Here is a 14,593-nt window from a genome sequence, read left to right as displayed (position 1 = left end):
TCACAGGGGCCCTAGTCTTATTGTCAATGGGCCATGACACAAAAATAAAGTTTTACTTCCCAGGGGATAGTTTGTATTTGAGTATAGTTACAGAGAAATTGAAGTCTTTGGAGCCTTCACTTCAAATGACACATATGATTTCATAGAGAAGTGCTTAACAATTATTGATAACTCTGAAGGTGTGTGTGTGTGTGTGTGTGTGTGTGTGTGTGTGTGTGTGATGAATAAGTAAGAAATGTGGTTATATTTACTCTGAGGTTATTTCCTGTGAATCTCTCTGAAATAAATGTTGAATATATTTTTATGAGAAAAAATATCCCACAACTATGAGTTGCCAGGTTATTGGTTTTGTTTTCCTAAACTGTTAATAAAATTTCTAGAAAATTTAAACTCTGTGTGTCCATGTCCATTATACCAGTATGTTCTAATTACTTTTTTTGTGGAGGCAGATGATGTTCTTCATAGAGGTCTTGTTTCATTAGTAACTAACATCTGTTCACTTTGAAAATTCTGTGCATTTTGATTGTTGATGTCATTGAATATTATTTGTTTTGGTCTATTGATAGTGCTAAGAAACTCTTTCTCTCAATTGAAGCTGCTGGGATTAAAATCATAAGAATTAGTGGGAGGATTACAGGCAAGTCACAATAATGGCCTTAGGTCTTATCAGAGCCAGAGCAGGAGATACTCGTTCTCACTTAACAAAGGCCAAGAGACACTAAATTGATACAAGAATAAAATCAGAAAGGGGTGATCCTGAGGACTGCTGTGGTCAGAAAATGATATGGAAAAGCAAGATATGTGTAACTGATAATTCAGAAAAGATGCTGGCCACAAGTCATGGCAATGTGCAAAGATGTGTGAACACATCTTAAAGAAGATGGAAAGAGGCATAAACAGAAACAAAGAACAGAAATAAAAGGAAAGCAGGATTAGAATGTTGAATGGAATCAGAAGCTGCCTGTGGAACATTTAAAGGATAGTTTTTTTTTTTTTTGTCAAGTAACATCATGAGAAAATAATGAAAGAAAGGTGTTATGAATAGAGAGAATCAACTAAAATTTGCAATTTACTCTGTAATTTTATAGTTTTATATAAAATTGGAGAGCTGCAAATTGCCTAAACTGGATTTTATTAAACTTTATATTAAACTAGTAGCTTTGTGAACTGATCTCTCCCTTACCAAAATATAAAAGAAAGGACCTGGGAAAAGCATACTTACAGAGATTAGGTTATAGAAGGAAATATACCAAATCCTTTTCTGTAGCCATTATTATCCTAAATGATTAGCTTAATAATAACAAATCATATTGACTACTAAATATTTAAGGATAGTAAGTGTTTAAAATAGTAGTAAGAGAAAAGGGTAATATAAGAAAATTATACATGGTTATGTTTATAAACATAGTGGTCAGCATCCTAAGAAAGTGTTCCCAAATTGGATCCAATAGTTATTAAGTAAATACAAAGTCAATCAGATTTATAAGGAAGCAACCTATGAATGAACATCAGTCATGGAATGAAAATATTGAAGAAGAAAAACATTATATTGTGACAGAAAAAAATTAAAATTTAATACCAATACCCAAACCAAGACAGGATTTCATAACTGGTTGAAAGCTATGAATACTCAAAACATTTTTTTGTGTTAAATTATAAAAGCTTTTAACTATTAAGAATTTTGATTACCAAAAGTAAGTTTTATTTTACTGGATCATAAAAAGTATGGCTCTGGTGAATGAGAGAAGTGTGGCATGTAGTTGCTGATGGGTTATTGGGACTTTTTTTGAGAGCTTATTTCTGAGTAGATTATTAACAACTGAGTCTTTGTTAATTACAAAGACTTTTGTAATTCCTTTTGTATTTTTTTTGTATTTCCTAATGAATCTTTGTTTATCAAGATTCTTTAAAAGAAAAGTATGACAAAATGAATAATATTTAAAAATCAACCATTGTATATATTTATTAGCGTTTTAAATCACATTATTACTTTTATGTAGTACACTATGCTATACCATTGTAAGTAATATACTGTTCCTCTCATCTAAATGTATATGTGCTCTTTATTCATGTCTGATATTTTTACCACACATCTGAAGTCCAGATACAGAATTAGCTTCATACTGTCATTGTAATTATACTTTGAGATTAAACTGGGTAGTTTATGTGAGTTCTGAATAAAAAGGTTCAATATATTACATTCATGTTCATTATATACACTCATACCCTCACATGTGGGTGACTATATATACATGCACAGCCAAATAAAACATACTATATATTTTTTAATGTAATTATATGGAGATAGTGAAATTAAGTTAGCAAGTAATAGGAGCCAAAGAAATGTCAGAGAATGTAACACAAACTGCATAAAAGGTATTATTAGACAATTAAAGAACATAAAATATTATTGGAACATTTTAATATTGTGTTTTCAGTGAGCGTATATGTTATGCTTCATCAAAAGAGCCCACATGTGCTATGTGTAACCCAGAGACTGAGAGATACTGAGCTGGTAGACCCATCATTCCAGTGGCATGGGCCAAAAGGAAAACTTGTTTCAGGTAGGATTTTATTTTAGTAATTATAATTAAGTAGATATTTCCAAATATTTGTATCTAATACATTTATCATGTATTCAAATATTTTCTTTGTGATCTCCTGGAGTATGATATAGCAATGTTGATGGTATGAACATTTCTCTATTTTCTTTATTATGGATAAAGATAGTAAAAATTTCAGCTATTTATAGAATACTAGAAGCATTTCTATTCTAAAAGTTATTATTTTATGTGAAAATTAGTTTGTTTCTGATTATTATTCTTTTACTTATGTACCTACTTTATTTTGACTGTATTATCTTTGCTGTAAATTGTGAATTGGATTTTGCTAATAACTGATTGTTTACTTTGAAACTTACAGTTTAGCTGGTTTTTAAAGCTTTTTTAAAAATTTTTTTATTTTGCTTTTTTTTTAAGCAATGGAGACAAGTGAGAAATTGTACTAAAGGTCTCTTCAGTGTAGGATATAGTCATTTTGTATATCCTTAATGGAAATTTATCACCTTTACTTTTGTTTCTTTTATAAAACTTTATTGGTATTTTGAGACAGTGTGAGGATTAAAGCCTGCAGTCTTGCTGTGTTATTTGTACAGAGGGAAGTGTGTTTATGCAAAGATTTGCTGAAGATCTGTTGTAATCTGTACCTCACTTCAAAAACATAGGGACAGGTTGCTGTGTGTTCATGTCTATAGAGGGTGTAAAATAAAAAAAAAGATCTGTAGGAGCTGAGCAGCTTACAGAAATTCACAAAATGGTTCTCAAGTAATATTGAAATTTGGAGCACTTTAACACAGCATACCTGGTGTCACAATTTATACTGCAAAGTGTAGTATATAATTCATTTATATACTCTTCCTTTATGATGGAAAGACTCTTTTTATTCTTTTCACAATAAAATATTACTTAGAAATAGAATTTTTCCAGATAAAAGTAAAATCTCATCAATATGGAATTTATCATACTTATACATACACTTTTTAAGTATTCTGATATTCTGAACTTATACTTGATTATATTCAAAATTTTTTCCCATAGTAACTCATCATTTGTTAGTTTTAAAAGTTAATTGATTTCAGAGAATTTGATAAGGCAGTATTTCTTTTTTTAGAGTTTGAATCACTCCTAGATCAAGAATGAGGACCTGAGGTTATATTTCCATACCCCAATTAAAAATAAGGAGTGGCATCATTCATCTATAATTTCAGCCCTGGGTAGATGTAGGGCCAGGTTGATCCAGGGTTCACTGACTACCAGCCTGGGCAAAATGATGAGCTCTAGATTCAGAAAATAACTTGTCTCAAACAAAAGGCTTGAATTTTGAAAGAGGTCTTATAGGGAGGAGGCTTAGTTGGTGGAGATGGGAGAGAGTTAAGAGATGGTGGAGGTGAAAGTAACCAGAAAACACCATGTACATATATGAAACCACAGAAATCCTGATTTAACAAAAAAGACAAAATGAGGTGCAGAGCGCCAGAGGAGGATGCCAGGCTCAACCTATGGTCTTCACAAGCTTATGCAATCACACATGCACATATGCAAAGAAAATACTCAATATATATAAAGAACTCAAGAAGTTAGACTCTTGAGAACCAAATAACCCTATTAAAAATGGGGAACAGAGCTAAACAGAGAATTAACTGAGAAAACTTGAATAGCCAATAAGAACCTAAAGAAATGATCAACATCTTTAGTCATCAGGGAATAGGCATCAGGGAAATGCAAATCAAAACATTCCTGAGATTCTGCCTCACACATGTCAGAATAGCTAAGATCAAAAACTCAGATGACAGCAGATGCTGGCGGAGATGTGGAGAAAGAGGAACACTCCTCCATTGTTGGTGGGATTGTAAGCTGGTATAACCACTCTGGAAATCAGTCTGGGGGTTCCTCAGAAAACTGGACATAGTACTTCCTGAGGACTCAGCTATACCACTCCTGGGCATATACTCAGAAGAAGCTTCAACATATAATAAGGACACATGCTCCACTATGTTCATAACAGCCTTATTTTTAATAGCCAGACGCTGGAAAGAACCCAGATGTCTCTTAACAGAGGAATGGATACAGAATATCGGGTACATTTACACAATGGAGTACTACTCAGCTATTAAAAACAATTAATTCATGAAATTCTTAGTCAAATGGTTGGAACTAGGAAATATCATCCTGAGTGAGGTAACTCAGTCACAAAAGACCACACATAGTATGTACTCACTGATAAGTGGGTATTAGGCAAAGAGTATGGAATGCGTAAAGTACAACTCATGGACCATATGAAGCTCAAGAAGGAAGACCAAAAAGTGGGTGCTTCAGTCCTACTTATAAGGGGGAACAAAATAATCAAGGAAAGTAGAGGTGGGAGGGACTTGGGATGAAGAGAAGAGGGGGAGGGGAAAAGGGACAAATCAGGTATGGGAGGAGATAGAGGAGATGTTCACTTAGGAAACTGAACAGAGATGTGTGGGAATGGGAAGTGGGGAGCTGGGGGTAGCAAACAGAAAATCCTAGATGCCATGAAAGCAAAAGCCTCTCAGGACCCCTCATGGATGATATTAGCTGAAATACTCCACAAATGGGAGGGAGAATCTGTCAAGACCATATCCAGAGGTTAGGCAAGGTCCTCCAGTTGAGGGATGGGGCCACCCATCCATCTCCAAAATTTTATCCCAGAATTGCTCCTGGCTAAAAGAAATACAGAGACAAAGAGTGGAGCAGAGACTGAAGGAAAGGCTATCCAGAGACTTCTCTGTCTGGGAATCCATCCTGCATGCAAACACCAAGCCCAGACCAAGCCAAGAAGTCCTTGCTGACAGGAGCCTAATACAGCTGTCTCCTGAGAGGCTTTGCCAGATCCTGACCAATACAAATGTGGAGGCTCACAGACAACCATCAGACTGAGTACAGGGACCCTGATGGAGGAGTTAGGGGAAGGACTAAAGGAGCTTAAGGGGCCTTACCTGGCATCAGTGGTAGGGGAGGTCTTTGGTCCTGTGAAGGCTTGATGCCCCAGTGTAGAGAAATGCTAGGGCAGTGAGGCAGGAGTGGGTAGGTGGGTGGGGAAACACTCTCATAGAAAGAGGGTAAGGGGGATGTGATAGGAGGTTTACAGAGGGGAAACTTGGAAAGGGGAATAACATTTAAAATATAAATAAATAAAATAAAAAAATTTAAAAAGTCATTTTACTTCACTTAATTTTTTATGAACCAAGAGATATTTGCTCTTTTGAAGCACAGTAAGACTATATATATATATATATATATATATATATAATATATATATATATATATATATATATATACGCATGCACGCACACACACACACACACACACATATATATATGTACATACATATATATATCCTGAAACTTTACATTTTAGCTTTGCTACTGTGATTTTTTTTCACATTTTTCTTTCTCTTCAAGCCTTATGCAGACATAATTTATAAATAAAAGTTGAATATGTTAAAGGTGTAAAACTTGGCATTTATGTAGGTATACAATGACCACAATTAAGCTATTACTTAGTCATTTCTTATGATTACCTCTTTTCCTAGTGAGAACACTTAAAATGTACTTTTACCAAATTTCAGAGGAAAAAGAGACAAAAAACAAATACAAAACAAAAAAGGTACACAAAAACATGGATTCTGTTTTGTGTTGGCCAGCTACTCCTAAGCATAGAGTTTACCATGGAGGGTGATTGATATGCCCAGTAATACTTCATTGAAGAAAACTGTTTTTGCCTCTACTTGCATGTATCTATTAGAAATAGCTTCTTGGTAAGGGATGGACCTTTTGCCCATTTGCCCTTCTCCATGCTGAGAGCTAGGCTGGTTCAAACTTGGGGAGGTCTTGTGCAGGATGTCACAGTCCCTGAATTCATATGTGTTTCTGCCTTTCTGTGTCCAGAAGACACTATTTCCTTGGAGTCATCTGGAAATACCACCTCTGGCTCCTAATAGTAGTTCAACATTCTCCTCCACATTGGACCCTGAGCCTAAATGTGAAGGGTTTGATATAGACATTCCATTTAAGGCTGAGTATTCCAAAGTCTCTCACTCTCTGCACATTGTCCAATTGCAGGTCTCTGTGTTAACTACCATCTACTGCAAGAAGGATCTTTTTTGAAGAGGTTTGATCCATTCACTGATCTATGGGTATAGCAATCTGTCCTTAGGATTATTTTTATTGCTATGATCATTTATCAGAATAATATTAGTAAGTTTCTACCCTATACTTTGTTTTCCATGTCTAAGCTAAGTCATAAGTATAAACATTTTAAAAATAATAAACTTCATTGCAGTGAAATTTTATTGTAAACTTTTAACAGCTCCAAGACCTGCCCTATCAAAGATGTAGTCAAATTCTATGTATTAGGATAACAAAGCTAGGAAAGAAGTCAGAACAATTAAAATAAGATGATTAATTAACTAGTATCTGTATTGTGTGATTTCTTTTTTTAGCCCTGTATTTTCTGTGCCAAATACATAGGTATTGACTTTGTGAATTTCCATTTAGATTTAATCCTGTACGGTTCTGTGAATAATCACTGATAAGTGATATTATAGGCTTGACATTCATATTGAGTATGAAATTCTCTGCTTATGTTTCAAAATGTGTTTCTTAAGTCTTTTAGACATAAAAGTAGCCAGAAAGATACTTTGTTATAGATTGTATGATGCTCAGTTTTTTGACTTTCATGTTTAGTATTACACTAGAATTTTCTTGGAATTGAAAGAGATGACATGAAGATATAGCATACATATACACAGAAGTATATACATATATATGCAATGTGTATATACAGGTACTATACATAAGATATATGTGTATGTACAAAAATATATATTTTGGTTTATATATTTATTTACCATAAAATAATTCTTATATTTTATTGTTGAGTTTTATTTTCAATAAACTTACATTTTGCAAATGAAATGTCATGTCTAGAAGGAAGAATATAACATAATGATATAATTAATTATTAGCCAGGATTTCCTATACAGAATAAGACATAAAACAAAAGTTGGTTACTGGCACAGGTAAGACCACCACTTTTGTTCAGAGGGACTGGCCTAGAACACTCAGGACACAGGAACCAAGGAGTAGCTTGGGACAGGATCCTTCTTGTTTCTGTCTGAACCTGGAGCTGATCCTGTGCCACAGTGCTCAGTAACCAAATACCACTCGGAGAGAGCTGGTCTCCCAGGAGTACTGACACATAGGCTTGAGGAGGGAGAAGCCATAGTCAGAGGCAGCAAGACCAGCTAATACTAGAGATAGCTAACCAGATGGCAAAAGGCAAGGACAAAAACATAAGCAACAGAAACCAAGGCTACTTGGCATCATCAGAACCCAGTAGTCCCAGCACAGTGAGCACTGTATACCCCAACATACCAGAAAAACAAGACCCTGATTTAAAGTCATATCTAATGATTATGATAGAGGAATTTAAGAAGGGCATAAATAACTCCTTTAAAGAAATACAGGCGAACACCGGTAAAGAGGTGGAAGCCCTTAAAGAGAGGTAACACAGAAATCTACTAAAGAATTACAGGAAAACACAACAAAACAAGTGAAGGAATTGAACAAAACCATATAGGATCTAAAAATGGAAAGAGAAACAATAACTCACAAATGGACACAACCCTGGAGATAGAAAACCCAGGAAAGAGGTCAGGAGTCATAGACCCAAACATCACCAACAGAATACAAGAGATAGAAGAGAGAGTCTCAGGTGTAGAAGATACCATAGAAAACATTAACACAACAGTCAAAGAAAATGTGAAATGAAAATAGCTCCTAAACCAAAACATACAGGAAATTGAGGGCACAATGAGAAGACCAAACCCAAGGACAATTGATATAGAAGAGAGTGAAGATTCACAACTTAAAAGGCCAGTAAATATCTTCAACAAAATTATAGAAGAAAACTCCCCTTAATTAAACATATAAGAAGCCAACAGAACTCAAAATAGATTGGACCAGGAAAGAAATTCCTCCCATCACATAATAGTCAAAACATCAAATGCACAAAACAGAGAAAGAATATTTAAAGCAGTAAGGAAAAATGTCAAGTAACATATAAAGGCAGACCTATCAGAATTAAACCAGACTTCTCACCAGAGACTATGAAATCTCCTGTATAACATCCTGGGCAGATGTTATACAGACCCTAAAAGAACACAAAAGCCAGCCCAGGCTGTTATACTCAGCAAAACTCTCAATTGCCATAGAGGGAGAAACTAAGATATTCCATGACAAAACTAAATTTACATGATATCTTTCCATAAATCCAGCCCTACAATGGATAATAGATGGAAAACACCAACACAAGGAGGGAATCTACACCCTAGAAAAAGCAAGAAAGTAATCTTTCAACAAAGCCAAAAGAAGATAGCAACACAAACATAAAAATAACATAAAAAATAACAGGAAGCAGCATTCACTAATTCTTAATATCTTTTAACATCAATGGATTTGATTCTCCAACGAAAAGACACAGAATAACAGACTGGATATGTAAACAGGATCCAGAATTTTGCTGCATGCAGGAAACACCGCTCATTTTCAGCTCATTTTCAAAGACAGACACTACCTTAGAGTAAAAGGCTGGAAAATAATTTTCCAAGCAAATGGTCTCAAGAAGCAAACTGGTGTGGCTATTCTAATATCGAATAAAATCAACTTCCAACCCAAAGTTATCAAAAAGGATAAGGAAGGACATTCCATACTCATCAAAGGAAAAATCTACCAAGAAGAACTATCAGTTCTGAACAGTTGTGCTCCAAATGCAAGGGCACCCATATAAAAGAAACTTTACTAAAGCTCAAAGCCACATCACACCTCACCAATAGTGGGATACTTCAACACACCACTCTCATCAATGGACAGATCAGCAAAACACAAACTAAACAGAGACACACTGAAACTAACAGAAGTTGTAGACCAAATGGATTTAACAGATATGTATAGAACATTTCATCCTAAAACAAAATAATATACATTCTTCTCAGCACCTCATGGTACCTTCTTCAAAATTGACCATATAGTTGGTCACAAAACTTGCCTCAACAGATACAAGAAGATTGAAATAATCCCATGCATCCTATCAGATCACCACAGATTAAGGGTAATCTTCAATTGCAACAGAAAGCCCACATACACATGGAAGCTGAACAACACCCTACTCATTTTTCACTTGGTCAAGGAAGAAATAAAGACTTTTTTGAATTTAATGAAAATGAAGGCATAACAAACCCAAACTTGGATATACCAAAGGCTGTTCTAAGAGGCAAACTCAGCTCTGAGTGCCTTCAAAAAGAAAACTGGAGAGAACATAAATTACCAGCTTAACAGAACACCTGAAAACTCTAGAACAAAAAGGATCAAATACACCCAAGAGGAGTAGATGGCAGGAAATAATCAAACTCAGGGATGAAATCAAATGGAAACCAAAAAGAACTATACAAAGAATCAACAAAAACAGGAGCTGGTTCTCTGAGAAAATAAACAAGGTGGATAAGCCCTTAGCCAGACTAACCAGAGGGCACAGAGACAGTATCCAAATTAACAAAATCAGAAATGAAAAGGGAGACATAACTACAGAAACCAAGGAAATCCAAAACATCAGACCCTACTACAAAAGCCTAAAGTCAACACAACTTAAAACTCTGGATGAAATAGACAATTTTCTAGACAGATACCAGGTACCAAAGTTAAATTAGGATTGGGTAAACCATCTACACAGTCCAATATCCTCTAAAGAAATAGAAGCAGTCATCAATAGTCCCCCCCCCCCAACCAAACCAAACCAAACCAAACCAAACCAAACCAAACCAAAACCAAAACAAAGAAAAAATAGGACCAGATGGATTTAATACAGAATTCTATCAGACCTTCAAAAAAAACCTAATACCAATAGTCTTCAAACTATTCCAGAAAATAGAAACAGAAGGAACACTACCCAGTTTGTTGGATGAAGTCACAGTTATGCTGCATAGTCTCCCTTGGCAATGGAAAGTTTTCTGTCTAATCAGAAACTTTTCACAATTTCATTTCATAGAGGACTTCATAAGAGAGTTTTTTCTACTTCTATCATGTTTAATGTTCCAAATAGATTTTTAAAAAACTGAGTGCATATTCTTTTTAGCTTCAAAAGATATCATGTATATTTAAGAGGCATTTAGCTATTCTAAATTATTTTGATGACTTACAAAATGTTGAGTTGTATATTTTAAAATAAATTTTATTACTTTAACAAAATGTTGGTTACTGAATATCTGTTGTAACATGAGTTCTTATATTTTATTACATTATTTATGACAAATACAGTATATATATTTACATATATATATTTGTTCATACATTTATTGATACTTCTGGTATAGGTAATTTTCATTTTGAAATAATACCAAAGAATACATAATTTCACAATTGCTGTGATAATTTTTATTAAAATTTTATTTTAACATTTTTCTGAAATATATAGTAATCACTTAAATTAATATTTTTACAAAATAGCATGTTAAGATAAATATGAAATTTTTATCAGAAGATATTCATGAACAAGTAGGCATTGAACCAAATGTATTCTAAATTTATATTACCATTTTCAGTTCATCGAGGGTATAGAAATGGAAGATTTCAAGGTATAATTCCCTATGTAATGTCCTTGAGGGTGGGTATATCTGTCTATTCATTTCTATCTCAAAATATGCAGCAGGGCTTTGCATATAAGAAAAAATGTCAGTGCTAATAGTACTGGTTTCTGGTATTTTTAGTTTCTGGTATTTTTACTTTAGTTTGAAGAACTTTTTTAAAGAATGTAAGTATTAAGTCATTTACTTAAAATGGAAAAATAGTATTATCCTGGGATAATATTTCAATTGTAATGAATAGAGCACTCAATTTTTAATTAAGAAAAAATTAGTATATGAATATTTTATGACAAAAAACTATAGTTATAAACTTTAAGAATAATAGCCTGTCTACTTAGTGATTTATTATATTTGATGACTTGAACAATTCTGTGAGTTAGGCAGCTCTATATTGTCATCTCCAATGAACACCCCAAAAAACTGGGCTTCAGAAGATGTAGTAGTTTCCCATGGTTATACAGTTTGTGAGAGAGATGGAACCTTCACATCTGTATCTTAATGGCTCAAGAGTAGATTTATTCTCCTTTGACAACATAGTTTTCTTCCAGTGTAGTAAGCTGAAGCAAACGGTAGCTTATATCCCCATCTTTTTCCCAATATAGCTACACTATAATTGATTGACAAGTCTGATGGACTAATTTTACATTTATTTTCTTCTGTAATCCTCAGTGTTAGAAGCCAACTCATTGTTTTATGTACTATTCTGTGTAGTAGTGACAAATATTAACTGTTAACACTTATACTGTAATAGACTTTCTTTTGGGTATACCATTTCATGTGCAGATTTTAAGCCTATTGACTATAACTCATTATTAAACTATATAACATGTTATATATTAACTATAACATATACTTATTAGTTATGATATAGATAAATACACTATGTAATATATAGTTTGTATATATATATTGCTTAAAATATGTATGTATGTGTACATGCACTGCATATATATGTATATAAATTTTCATAAATAGTACTGTATTTCTGGTTGCATCTCTTTCAGTGCAAAGAGCATACAAGTGTTGATTTATGTCTATATGCCATTCTTCGTCTCTTACAACTTAGACAGTTCCACAGTTGATGAATTCTGGTTGGTAGAAATTTGATTCTAAGGTCATCATGGCATCAACTAACAGTATGCATCAAATACAATAAGTAGCTTTAAGTAACTACTTTTTGTGGACATAAAAACTCTGTGGTTCTTAGGTTGCTTTAAGTGTTGGTATTTTGTCTCCCTATTGTGATTTAAACAGCTGTATATTATATCTTCATTAGAAAATACCACTGCTCAAGTGACATCCACAGGAAGCCTCATATTTCAGAGCTTTGAAGAGACCATGAGTGGGGTTTATACATGTTTCCTCGAGTATAAACCAACTGTGGAGGAACCTATAAAAAATCTTCAACTGAAATATATTGTTTATGGTAAGAAGCAAATTTAATTATATTTTCACATTTCTTAATGTTTTATGGTATTTATACATTTTGACAAGTTTTTAACTTATTTTTTTATTATTTAAGACAGATTTTAAATTTAAAAATATTTTGATCATATTCCTCCCTTCTCCTAAGTTCTACCACATCCTGTCCCCCTACTCTACACATTTAACATTATGTTCTTTCTCAAAAAAGAAACAAGACCTAAATACAACAGCAGAATTCCCCAAATCTAAGAAGATAAAAATAAAAAATGCAACCCCTCAAGACCCCAAAATGTTCCTCCAAACTGTAACCAAATACATATAAAACCTGTGGCGTCCATTATATGTTGGTCAGACATTTCTGAACATGAAGCCTGCCCTGGAGTAGTTGTTATGTTCAGAGTCACTCCATTGGCGATAACTCATTATCCCTTTCCAGGGCAGGTGTAATTGCCATTTTAAATTTTACCCCAGTGGATAGATTTTCTTTCACTTTTTGATTTTATTCATTTATTCCTTCCTTCCTTCATTTTAAAAAATATAACAAAATGAAATACAATATGATAAAACAAAGAGTATAATATGAAAGTTGGACAAGGCAATCCAAGAGAGAGACTAGAGTCTAAGAGAAGCAACATGAATCAGAGAACCACTCAGTCACACATTCAGGAGTTACATAAAAACTCTAAGCTGGAAGCCATGGTATCAGCATGGAGGACCCAGAGCAGGCCCAGGCGGGCCCTGTGCATGCTGCTTCAGTCCGCAAGTACCTGTGAGCTCTGATCATGTTGACTTAGAGGACATTGACTTCTTGGCTTCCTCTGTCCCCTCTGCTTTCCCTTCTGCAGAGTTCCCTGGGTCCTTTGGGGAGAGATTTGATGGAGACATCCGATTTAGGGTTGGGTGTTCTAGGGTCTCTCAACTCTCTGTGTAATGCCTGGCTGTGGGTCTCTATATTTGTTCTCATCTGGTGAAGGAGGAAGCTTCTTTTATGGCTGAACAAAAAGTATAGCAGAATATCATTAGGAGTCAGTTTAATTATCACTACATTTTTTCTTTTTCAGTTTTTAAAACGGTGTTATTTGGGTTTACCTTAGGTCCCTGGGCTATTTAGTCCCAGGTTCTTGGTCACCAAAAGCAGTGCCAAGTAGGTATGAGTTCTATTCCATGGAGTGGGCCTTAAGTCAGTTATTGCTTGTTTACTACCACAGACTTTGTGCTACTATTGCACTTGCATATCTTATAGGTAATATGTCATTGTAGATAAAGGGATTGTTGCTAGCTTGGTTTCTCATTTGAGGAGATGAAAAGTAACTTCCTGTACCGAAAACACTGGAATGTGGGTGTGAAGGCTGTCTGTAGGTACCAGCTTATCTCCTCCATGTTCATTGAATTTTATAGGTATTGTCTGCCAGTTTGTAGGGCAGAGTATAGTTTTGAAATTCCTGTGGGAGTACCTTTGGCCAACAACTCATGTAGATGTAACACATTCTCAGTACTAGAAGCTTTGGTGACAAGAAATGGCTGGTTGGTGCTCTGTCTCCTCATTATTTGGCAGTTTCATTTAGATCCTCTTCATATATGTATGCCTTAGGTAGTTTGTACTGAATTATGTTTCCATTTTGCCCTTCAAATGGGTCTTAATTTTAGCTCTTTCACTGTATGCTTCCCCACTTGGTCCTCCCATTCCAAATCCCCCTTTTATCCATATTTTGTTTCCCTTTTCTAACAAGATCTATCTGTTCCCTTTACTTTCTTAGTTGCAAATTTCATGATGTCATGATTTTAAATGGCCGAGTAATACTTCAGTGTGTTAGTGTTTCTTTATCTGTTTTTCTGCTGAGGGACATCTATACATTTCTAATTTCAGACTATTAGGAATTTAACAGATTACATTTTTTAAAATGACTTTTTAAAGTTCATTTTTAACAAGATTTTTTTTAAAAAAGAA

General features: G+C 34.2%; 1 protein-coding gene across 1 annotated transcript in view; it reads left to right on the top strand.

The window, feature by feature from the left end:
- The window catches only part of Zpbp (zona pellucida binding protein), a 176,718-nt gene that overhangs the window by 50,548 nt on the left and 111,577 nt on the right, over positions 1-14,593 (top strand). The window contains exons 3-4 of the mRNA XM_052199211.1: positions 2,439-2,564; positions 12,497-12,646. Coding sequence (XP_052055171.1) covers positions 2,439-2,564; positions 12,497-12,646 — 276 coding nt within the window. The remainder of the gene's footprint in view (positions 1-2,438; positions 2,565-12,496; positions 12,647-14,593) is intronic.

The sequence above is a fragment of the Apodemus sylvaticus genome, chromosome 11 (genome assembly GCF_947179515.1).
Source record: "Apodemus sylvaticus chromosome 11, mApoSyl1.1, whole genome shotgun sequence".
Lineage (NCBI taxonomy): Eukaryota > Metazoa > Chordata > Mammalia > Rodentia > Muridae > Apodemus > Apodemus sylvaticus.
This window is presented reverse-complemented; position numbering and strand designations above follow the sequence as displayed.